This window comes from Phyllobates terribilis, unplaced genomic scaffold (assembly GCF_046119375.1).
Source record: "Phyllobates terribilis strain yellow unplaced genomic scaffold, ASM4611937v1 Scaffold_12__6_contigs__length_324123572, whole genome shotgun sequence".
NCBI lineage: Eukaryota > Metazoa > Chordata > Amphibia > Anura > Dendrobatidae > Phyllobates > Phyllobates terribilis.
Genome location: NW_027362772.1, coordinates 305,083,100 through 305,094,942, shown reverse-complemented (window position 1 = coordinate 305,094,942; position 11,843 = coordinate 305,083,100). Strand labels below are relative to the sequence as shown.

Here is an 11,843-nt window from a genome sequence, read left to right as displayed (position 1 = left end):
GTCTCCAAGAACCAGGAGGATAGGGAATCTTACTTACCGTTGGCCAAGTTTGCTATGAACAATCATCGCCAAGAGTCTAAAGGCCGGTCACCTTTCTTTGGTGCATACGGTTATCATCCGCAGTTTGGTACCTTTAGTGGTGGAGGGGCTTCGGGAGTTCCTGAGGAGGAGTGTTTTGCTTCCGACAACCGACCACCACTAATGGACTCCAGAACCATCACCTACGTGTTATGGTCTCACCTTGTGTAGTGGATCCTCTAAGTCCAGGTCCAGGTGGGCACACAGATCCCAGGCGTTGATGCAGCAGGCAAGTAAGGCACGCAGGGAGCAAGGACTAGAAACACTGGAGGCTGCAGGCAGACAGGTCACCAGAAAACAGGTATGGAGCAGGTACAAGAACGCACTGAAGGCTGCAGGCGAACAGAACACCGGAAAACAGGTATGGAACAGGTACAGGAAACACTGGAGGATGCAGGCCGACAGAACACCGGAAAACGGGTATGGAGCAGGTACTACAATCACTGGAGGCCGCAGGGAGACAGGACAACGGAAAATCAGTCTTAAAACCAAGACACTTATAATAATAATAATAATAATAATAGTTTATTTTTATAGCGCCAACATATTCCGCAGCACTTTACAAATTTTAGGGGGGACTTATACAGACAATACAGAATAAGCATATCTCATATCGAACGGAGTGAGGGCCCTGCTCGCGAGCTTACAGTCTATGAGGAAGTGGGGGAGACACAAAAGGTAAAAATACATATATTGTATAATGCAGCCTTGATATACTGAATAGGATAAATAATAATACATGGACTGGTCGCCAGCCAGTATGTGTGCAGTCCTGACAGAGGCTTTTATGTGCATGGTTGGTTTGAACCCAAAGTTGAAGAAGATTTTAATATGGGGGAAAGCTGGGATGGACAGAGTGTGTTTAGGTGATACGCCAGTCTAAAGAAATGTGTTTTTAGGGTTCGCTTGAAACTGTGGGTATTGGGAATTAATCGAACTGTCCTGGGTAGTGCATTCCAGAGAATTGGCGCAGCACGCGAGAAATCTTGGAGACGGGAGTGGGAAGTTCGGATTATGGAGGATTTTAGTTTCAAGTCATTTGCAGAACGGAGGGCACGTGTAGGGTGGTAGACTGAGACAAGGGAGGAGATGTAGGGGGGTACTGAAGCATGGAGCGCTTTGTGGGTAAGCGTGATAAGTTTAAAACGAACTCTATATTGGATGGGCAACCAATGCAATGACTGGCACAGGGAAGAGGCATCTGAGTAGCGGTTGGCGAGGAATATGATCCTGGCTGCTGCGTTCAGGACGGATTGGAGAGGGGAGAGTTTAGTAAGAGGGAGACCGATTAGTAGAGCGTTGCAATAGTCAAGACGAGAATGAATAAGAGCGACAGTAAGAGTTTTTGCCGAGTCAAAGGTGAGAAAAGTCCTGATTCTTGAGATGTTTTTGAGGTGTAGATGACATGAACGAGCGAGTGATTTGATGTGAGGAGTGAAAGAAAGATCTGAATCAAAAATGACCCCAAGACAGCGGGCTTGTAGCTGGGGAGTAATGGTTGAGCCACAAACGGAGATGGCAATATCGGGCACAGGTAGATTAATGGAGGGAGGAAAGACGAGTAGTTCAGTTTTTGACAGATTCAGTTTTAGGTAGAGGGAGGACATAATGTTAGACACAGCAGAAAGACAATCACTGGTCTTTTGTAGTAATGCAGGGGTGATGTCCGGAGCAGAGGTGTATAATTGGGTGTCATCAGCATAGAGATGGTACTGAAAACCGAATCTACTGATTGTTTGTCCAATAGGAGCGGTGTATAAGGAGAAAAGAAGGGGGCCTAGGACTGATCCTTGAGGAACCCCGACAGTAAGAGGAAGTAGGGAGGAGGAGGAGCCGGCGAAAGACACAGAGAAGGAGCGGTCAGAGAGATAAGAGGAGAACCAGGAGAGAACGGTGTCCTTGAGGCCAATAGTGCGGAGCATAGTGAGGAGGAGCTGATGATCCACAGTGTCGAATGCTGCAGAGAGATCCAGGAGAATCAGCAGGGAGTAGTGACCATTAGATTTAGCTGTTAGTAGATCATTAGAGACTTTAGTGAGGGCAGTTTCAGTAGAATGTAAAGAGCGGAAACCAGATTGTAAAGGGTCAAGAAGAGAGTTGTCTGAGAGATAGCGGATTAGACGGGAGTGGACCAGGCGTTCCAGGAGTTTAGAGATAAAGGGAAGATTGGAAACAGGTCTGTAGTTGGCCGTGCAGTTCTGGTCGAGGGATGGTTTTTTAAGTAATGGTTGTATGCTGGCGTGTTTAAAAGAAGAGGGAAAGATACCAGATGAGAGGGAAAGGTTGAAAATTTTAGTTAGGTGAGAGGTGACAGCTGGAGCAAGGGACTGAAGGAGATGTGAGGGAATAGGGTCGCTGGTGCAGGTGGTAGGGCGAGAAGATGCAAGGAGCCTGATCACTTCATCTTCCGTGACTGGTTCGAAGTCAGAAAATGAGCAAGATACAATGTGGCGGGGGGGAGCATGCATAACATTTGGGGATTGGGAGAAAATTTCCTGTCGGATATGGTCAATTTTTTCTTTGAAATAGTTAGCCAGATCGTCAGCGCTGAGGTCGGTGGTCGGGGCCTGTGCTGTTTGATTGAGGAGAGAATGAAACGTGTCAAAGAGTCGTTTAGGATTATTGGAAAGTGAGATGATGAGGTTGTTAAAGTAGGTTTGTTTGGAGAGGTGAAGGGCAGAGTTATATGTTTTCAGCATAAATTTATAGTGGAGGAAATCTTCGGGCAGATTTGATTTTCTCCACAGCCGTTCAGCGCACCTGGAGTACCTCTGGAGAAGACGTGTTTGAGGCGTGTGCCAGGGTTGTCGCCGTCTATGCCGAATTGTTCTTTGTGTAGGAGGTGCGGCTTCATCCAGGGCGCATAGCATTATTTTGTTATAATGCTTCAATGCAGAGTCGGGACATGAGAGGGAGGAGATTGGGGCCAATGATGATTGCAACCTTTTTATAAATTTCTGGGTGTTAATGGCGCGTAAATTTCTATAAGTGTGGACGGTGGGAGTGTCTTGAGTAGAGTCACAGTTCTTGACAGAGAATGAAAGAAGATTATGGTCAGAGAGTGGAAGGGGAGAGTTAGTAAAGTCATGTTCTGAGCAAAGCCGGGAGAAGATCAGGTCCAATGTGTTCCCGTCCTCATGTGTAGGAGAATTAGCAAGCTGTGAAAGGCCGAAGGAGGAGGTTAATGATAAAAGATGCGTGGCAGATGGGGAAAGAGGATCACCAATTGGGATGTTAAAGTCTCCCATGATTATCGTGGGGATGTCGCAGGATAGAAAATTTGTAAGCCAGGCAGCAAAGTGATCCAGGAATTGACGGGGGGGACCTGGGGGGCGATAGACAACCGCCACTCGCAGGGAGAAGGGCCGGTAGAGTCTGACTGTGTGGGCCTCAAAGGACGGGAAGATAAGGGAGGGTACAGGGGGGATAACCTGAAAAGTACATTTTGTTGAAAGAAGCAGACCAACACCTCCACCTGATCTGTTGTCAGGTCGCGGGGTATGAGAGAAATGTAGGCCACCATAGGAGAGAGCTGCGGCAGCGGTGGTGTCCGACTGCTGGATCCAGGTTTCAGTGAGAGCCAGAAGGTTGAGGGAATTAGAGAGGAAAAAGTCATGGATGTAAGAGAGTTTATTACAAGCTGAGCGCGCATTCCAAAGGGCACAGTTGAATGAGACAGAAGATATGCAGGGAATATTAATGAGATTAGCAGGGTTTCTGAATGCAACAGGGAAAGAGTTAGTGTTATTATTACTGGAGGGTCCTGGGTTGGGAGAAATATCACCTGCGACTAATAGAAGGAAGATACAGAGAGTGAGCAGATGATTGAGTGATTTGTGAGAGCGTTTCCTGCGTTGTATGGTGGGAATGAATGGATCTGCGTGGTATAACATTGTGAAGAGAGCATGACAACTGTACATAGGAGAAGAGAGGAGTGAGGGATTAATATGGATGAAGTGTGCCGCATTTGTGGGAGAACGGTGAATGTGGATGATTGTAGCAACCAGAAAATAAATGGCACAGATACAAATGGTGAATACTGTTTGCCAAAAAGATGACCTGGAAGCAAGTTTGTTGGTTTGTCTTGCATGTCTTACCTGTCTCCTGCCCAACTGCCATTTTCTAACTGCCAGGGCACTTTGCTAAATTATGGCACTTCGATAAAGTATGCATAAATGCTATATGCATAAATGCCCCCGCATAAATGCCTCCCCTTAACTAAGTCTCAATATATAGGGACGTATCTGCTTAGATCTGCACAGATTTAACTCATTAACAATCAATCACTAGCTTAAAAGACAACAGGAGACCATAAAGTGCAGGGAAAAAAAAAAAAAGACTAGTAAACTCGGCATGGATTATAAACTCTTAAAGTAAGTGTGATGACCTTTAAGTATCATGGAATAAAAAAGCTAGAGGAGTGAAAAAATATATACCAGAAATTGATAGGCTGCAGAGCATTGCATGGAGATATAATGCAGTTTTCAGGACAGATCACACAAGCAGTGAAAAATATATACCAGAAATTGATAGGCTGCAGAGCATTGCATGGAGATATAATGCAGTTTTCAGGACAGATCACACAAGCAGTGAAAAATATATACCAGAAATTGATAGGCTGCAGAGCATTGCATGGAGATATAATGCAGTTTTCAGGACAGATCACACAAGCAGTGAAAAATATATACCAGAAATTGATAGGCTGCAGAGCATTGCATGGAGATATAATGCAGTTTTCAGGACAGATCACACAAGCAGTGAAAAATATATACCAGAAATTGATAGGCTGCAGAGCATTGCATGGAGATATAATGCAGTTTTCAGGACAGATCACACAAGCAGTGAAAAATATATACCAGAAATTGATAGGCTGCAGAGCATTGCATGGAGATATAATGCAGTTTTCAGGACAGATCACACAAGCAGTGAAAAATATATACCTGTAAGAAGAGAAGAAAGATGAATATTAGCAATGCCATTTTCTAACTGCCAGGGCACTTTGCTAAATTATGGCACTTCGATAAAGTATGCATAAATGCTATATGCATAAATGCCCCCGCATAAAATGGTCCACTTGTGTGTGTCTTGGTGGGCCTTACATAGGCAGATAATCACATTGGTCCATGCTGGGCCACTTGTGAAACCCGGCATGGAGCACAGCAGAGGGCAGCGGCCATAGAAGAAGGTGTTTAAGCTTTGCCGCCCTGAGGCATCGAACAGTAAATTATAGCATTAAGAATCCCTCTATCATTGAGAACGGAGAGTACTTTTAATAGAGGTAAATATTGCAAAGTTTCTTGTTTTTTGACATTTTTTTATGAAGACAGATATGCCAACAGTTGTATACATAAAACATAGAGTTATAATAAAATCATCCAAAAGATTGGATTAAAGGGGTTGCCTAATCTTGCTAAATGGCCAAAATTGCCGACCCTTCAACTTCCCTATGGCATCCGAAGAGCTGGTGAACGGACTGGGACCACCCATGACTTGTAAGTCATGGAGACATTCGGTATGGGATATTTCAGCCTCACTGTTAGCAAAGTTTGTTTAATTTAAAGACGCATTGTAGCAATAAAATTAATTCCTAATGTGTGCACAGTCTGTAACCATGTTCTCTGTTATTCCCAACATGGCGTTCTATTATGGATAGTAGGAGTTGTAGTTTATGGCATCGGGGGTCATTTAACTCACTGTTCATTATTTCTTCCATTTGTTTTCTACCCTGTATATTTGGAAGGATGTATCGGTGCATGCCTGGATTATTTCCATGTCGCTAGCTGCCGTTTCTGATGGTGGTTTACATTTTTTCTGCAGCCTCATCTATAAGCTTATTGCTTATACTGGGATCCTGGGTCAAACATTCAGCTTGGCTTTCATTCTAATTTAATACAAAGTGGCAGCTACAGGATAAAGCATGGAGATGTAGCACTGAACGGAGGCGCTTCTGCTACAATGTCACTTTTTTTTCTTGTCAGTGTTACTTTCCATCTTCCTCTTATTTTGCTGTTGAAGTGATTTTTTCTGACACCTATATACATAGGACTTTGATGTGATAAGACGACGAAGAGGGGCAGGATAACTCCTCTCCGCAATTATTGCATGTTTTAAGTTTCCTTTCCTCTCCAAATGACACTGACATCAGAAATACCCAGCCGCATGGATAGCAGGAAGCGGAAAATTAAACATCTTGCTGCTGCCTTCCCATCTTGTCAGCGTGATTATACATTTTGGGTTGGCGCTGCTCTAATTTAATTGAAGTTTTGACATTGTTTTTTTTTTCTTGGTTCCTGAGATTTCAGTGAAGTTGTCTATAAGAAACTCTGCGGAAGTTTACATTGTGGGATGTAAGGCTCCAGCTGCAGATGCCTGGAATGTTTGATCTTGGGGCAAGAATCTAGCAGAGAATCATCAATTATGCAAGAAGCTGCGGATAGATAGACAAGGATATATACATGTATATAAAAGTTTGCAGTAGTTTAGAAGACTGAATGGTATCTGGTTTCCAGTAAAGGTTTCCCTCGAAGTTGAAGCATTTTATATGCTCCTATGAATCCTCGCCTTTTGTCTTATACTCTTAGGACGATAGATCTAATAATGCAGACAGCCTTGTACTGAATTCACGGGAGAATGATACATTAATTGCTCTATTTGAAACCATAAAACCTAATTGTCAACTTCAATTAGAAATGTTTCCTGCACTCATCATTCACTGCTGAAATCTATCTTCAGTGAACACAGGTTATCAAGTCACTGATGGATCAGATTACAGCCGCTCCTCATAGACCTCTCTGGAGAGGAGAGGAGGATGAAGAAGCTGCAGAAACAGATAAGTGTTTGATCTCACCCAGGAACTATAGTACTCAGAGCTTCCAGTAAGTATCTCACCTTAGAGTGGAGTTCACAGCTACACTGCTCAGTACTGCTGTATAATGTCCTCCATGCTGCTGTTGCTTTCCAGTGAGTGTTATGTTATGGTTTATAGCATGCACTGCAATGCTCCACATACTAGCAGCATTTAAAGGCATTTTCCTGTTTTGGAAAACTCCTTTCCTCTGAATGTAAGTGTTTTGTTTCCACTGGTGTAGAGGTGAGTTTCTTCCACTGCTCCCGGTGTCTGTTATTGTCTGCAGCGCTGATGTCATGTGTGCAGTTCAGGAACCTATAACCGAGCTCATTGGCTTTGCCTGAATTGACGGCATGAGCCGCTCCGAGCCGCTGAGCTCAGGTTTTGGTTGCAGCGCTGGAGTCAACCTGCAGCTGGTGGAGAAGGATCCTTCAAATCGGAGAACCACTTTAAACGTCCCAGGGTTATTTATACTGCTGAATTATGTATATCGAATAACAATGTAACCACCACATGACCAAAAACTATTAAAATACATTGCTAAATGGATCGCTATACGCCCCTGCTGCACCGCCAGACTGTAGAAATGCCGCCTGAGCTGAGGTCAGAGAATTTTCTGTGGGCACGATCCCACTGGCTGAGAAATGCTGTTCTGGCAGTGGAATAAATCAGAGCATTAATAAAATATCAATGCCAAGAGGATACAAAGCTGGTATGCTTAACACGCCCGCATCTTTCTCTGCACTGACATGTTGCTGTCACAGCCATTTTCTACCCCGGTATTTTAGGACACTCCGACTAAGGATGACAGCTGAAGTTAAGTAATGATTTAAAATGTTGTTAAAATAACCATTTATGTATTCAACCTGGACGCTTTTAATGCGTCCTGTTCCTATACCAGGGTGTCTGCCAGGGAGAAAATCACTTCTAACTGCAGCATCACTGAAGACAACAGATAGGAATCCTCTCCGGAATACAGGATCAGGCGTGGACTGCCCCTGCTACAACGCAGCAACCATTCAAGATCTCTCCTTACGTTAAGTGAATAGAAGCATCTTGGTATAGCCCTAGAAAATGAAAAAGTACACAGACAAACCTTAGGATATGTTCACATGGAGATTTTATATGTGGATTTTGCTGACTGAAAGACCCATGTCCAAAAAAACACATTTTTTGGTGTTTTTTTTCCAGATGGAATGTTTTTTCTGTTTCTATTGATTCATAAGTCAAATTTGAAACTCCTGCTTCCATACGTTTCTGCTGTTAACCATTTGATTATTGCAAGCTCCTAATTGCATACGGCTCTGCTGTTTATCATTTGCTTGCTGCAACTCCCAGTTCGTCCATACATCTACTGTTCCTGTGTTAATCCACACAACTGGCTCTGTTTCATCTGGTGTTTCCTGCTCTGCTTGACTGTCTGTCCTCCTTAAAGGGAATCTGTCAGTAGGATCAACCCTCCTAAGCCATCTATATGGGCATGTAGGTCATAGGAAGCTGAAGAAAGACATACCTTCATATCTGAAATCCAATTTCTTATTCCAGAGAAGTCCACATTTTTCTTATATGTAACTGAGCAGTTAAGATCTATGGGCTGGACATTGATCTATGCAAGGTATTATTTTATTTAGCTTTCTGTGACTCACATGCCCATATTGATGGCTTAGGAGGGTTGATCCTACTGATAGAGTCCCTTTAATATCCACCTATCCTGGTCCCCGGTGATCCATTTGCTGACATTTAAAGCCTGCTTCGCTGCACCAATACTTTTAGTCTCTGACTTACGGCTTCGGGAATCTGCCTCACCAGATGAGTGTGTAAAGTGGCGCAGGGCGGTAGCTGTGGGCGAGGTACTCGTGTGTTACGCCCTGGCACGTTACATGTAGTTGGGGATCCTGGCTGGGTGTGTGGACTTCGTCTAAAGGGGCGCTACACCCTTGCAGGCCGCATGATGAGGTTGACTTCGGTTAGCAAGGACCTGATGTTGAACAGTTCAAAGAGGGAGAACACCACTTGAAAATAAACAGTCTTTTTTTTTTCAACATTGACTTGGTGGGAACTATGTATAATACATAGCGGGTGCATAACTTTACGAACGTTTCTTTCATAATACTGAGCATTTTCAAATACAGTCTCTCTACCACTTCAAGTTTACTTGTTCCTGCCTCAAGTTTTTCTGTCTTCACTACCACCCAGCACACTTCTACAGTGCAGTTAGTGAGAGTCCTATTCTCAACCCGCTGTTCCGCATCCTCTTCCCTCTTTGCCAATATGGCCGGTACTTAGCTTCTCAGCTTGCTGACGCCTTGAAACTCCCGCCTGGGGCACTCCCTTTGTCACACGCTCCATGTCCCATCCTGGCCTGTTACCTCTCTGAGGTATAAACTCAGGGCCATTCTGCTAGGTATCCTGTCCCAGGACCCGTCCCAGCACCAGTCTGTCCTTCTGTCACTTCTCCTTTCTTTACTCCGATCTCACTATCCACTGTTTGGCTCCAACCATGTCAGGGACACCCACGTTATGCGGGTCTGAAGACCTTCTGGCACAAACTGGGCCCTATCTGACGTCAAGATAGGAAACTGTCTCTGTCCCTACACTTTAGCCACTTCTACTCTGGGCTAGTCCCAGCTATTAACTTTAACTATACCTACTCACTACCTGTTGCTGGGCAGAACACAACTCTATCACTATCAACACACATTACTATTACTAAACAGAGTACACAGAATATATGTGATGTCATCATTCCAGGGAAGTAATCAATGAGCGTGGGGTGCACTGGTACAGCAGAGATGAGGGATCGAGCAGATGAATGTTGTTTCTTTTCATTACTTTAACACATTCCCTGCTAATAGCCTATTTAATAAATAAAAAAAAACAGAAAATTGCTTTAACCACAAACCTTCAGGTGTAGCCTCATATCAGACACTAGAAGACTATATAAGACATTCATTCCAAGCCCTGGATTTACATGGAGTGAATTATTCCGGTGTTTCACTCTTCTAGCCCAAGGATGGCTCTCGGTATGGTATTAATATAAAGCAGGCTGTTCCCACAGAGCTCTGTAAATAAGATGCTTCTACATAGCAGGAAGAAACACACAACCCACCGGAGCCGCTCCGTACTGCAATAGGGGGATCTGTAATTCATATAGCAGACAGATAATGTGCAGCCCTGTAATATCCTGTACTGGGTCCATCAGCTGCTCCGTGCACTCACAGCTCCGCTTACAGCATTTCAGTGGATGTGTAATCTGTACTATAGCGGCTTTTGTATGATCTCTTATCTGGGGATGCACTAAATAATATACTGCTGTATTGCAGAATGGGGTCCAGCCTAGGGGTACGTTAATATCAGCTGGTGTTGACCTTGCTGTTCTACTAGTTTGCCAAAAGATTTGCATTGTTTCTGCCAAACAAACATATTTATATAAATGCTCCCTTAGAGGTATATTCACACAGGGCAACATTGCTGCCATAAACTGCAAGGCCATCTGCATTGGCAGATCTGCACCAAATTATTTGTATTTTGGTGCAGATTTATCTGCGGTTAGGACAAATTATAAAAAACAAACAACAACACTTCCATGGTTCCCTTGTCTGATCCTCTCTGCCGGTCTCTGTGCATCCAAGACTCCTCTGACAGCGTCACATGTGACTGCTGCAGCCTGTGATTGGCTGTCTGTCTGGCAGGATTCTCTACAGTTCAGGCTTGAGCAGACTGAAGAATTGATATTTTCTGGGGCAGTGCTACAAACTTAGAAGTGTTGTACAAATCGCACTTAATAACTGAATAGTCACATATACCTTCATTAAATGTTGCTGAGAAATAAAGTACTCTTCACTTTGTTGAAGTTTTTCAGATGCCGCTGATCCTGTCCTCACTTATTCACTCCTCTTTTGATGAAAGTTTTAGTCTTCGCTGTATTTTTTTCTCCCCAGAGTTCAGTTATAATCACACATTCAGCCCCAGGAACATTATTGAGATAATTTCTTATATGTTACCGGTAATAATTTACTTTACAAAAGACGTCCTTCCAGTACAGTTTGTGGGGTGCAGCCATCAATCATTATCTCCAATGGGGGCGTCATTAATGCTTGTACTGGTAAATAGGGAATTATTACCTACACTTACCACACACAGAGCTAATGCCTGCTAAAATGATAGTACTGCCACTTTCAGGAGCAGCCATTAAGGTAAGTAGGGAGCGGTAGGAACAGGACTCTAGACCTCTCTGTTTGAATTGTGATAATGTAGCACAGAGGTTTTTATACATTAATATCATTTACCCACCTGTCCTTGCTGAGTGCAGGAGACATCACCTGAAGCAACCCCCGGCTGATATCACCCTAAGCAACCCCCGGCCGGGGTTGCTTCAGGCGTCATCAGCCGGAGGTTGCTTCAGGTGTCATCAGCCGGGGGTTGCTTCAGGTGTCATCAGCCGGAGGTTGCTTCAGGTGTCATCAGCCAGAGGTTGCTTCAGGTGTCATCAGCCGGAGGTTGCTTCAGGTGTCATCAGCCGGAGGTTGCTTCAGGTGTCATCAGCCGGAGGTTGCTTCAGGTGTCATCCGCCGGAGGTTGCTTCAGGTATCATCAGCCGGAGGTTGCTTCAGGTGTCATCAGCCGGAGGTTGCTTCAGGTGTCATCAGATGGAGGTTGCTTCAGGTGTCATCAGCCGGAGGTTGCTTCAGGTGTCATTAGCCAGAGGTTGCTTCAGGTGTCATTAGCCGGAGGTTGCTTTAGGTGTCATCAGCCAGAGGTTGCTTCAGGTGTCATCAGCCGGAGCTTGCTTCAGGAGTCATCATCCAGAAGTTGCTTCAAATGTCATCAGATGGAGATTGCTTCAGGTGATATGAACAGGAGGTTGCTTCAGGTGTCATCAGCCGGAGGTTGCTTCAGGTGCCATCAGCTGGAGGTT

General features: G+C 44.3%; 1 protein-coding gene across 1 annotated transcript; it reads right to left on the bottom strand.

The window, feature by feature from the left end:
• Nucleotides 1-634: 634 nt before the first annotated feature.
• On the bottom strand, nt 635-11,325 carry LOC141172797 (uncharacterized). Its single transcript, XM_073657318.1, has 2 exons — nt 11,219-11,325; nt 635-5,018 (listed from the first exon to the last, which is right to left on the bottom strand). The coding sequence occupies exon 2, from the start codon at nt 3,996-3,998 to the stop codon at nt 864-866; it is 3,135 nt and encodes a 1,044-aa protein (XP_073513419.1). The 5' UTR covers nt 3,999-5,018; nt 11,219-11,325; the 3' UTR covers nt 635-863.
• Nucleotides 11,326-11,843: the final 518 nt, after the last annotated feature.

What these genes read in the sequence shown, in the direction of transcription:
- LOC141172797 (XM_073657318.1), bottom strand. Translation starts at nt 3,998, where the DNA reads ATGTACAGTTGTCATGCTCTCTTCACAATGTTATACCACGCAGATCCA.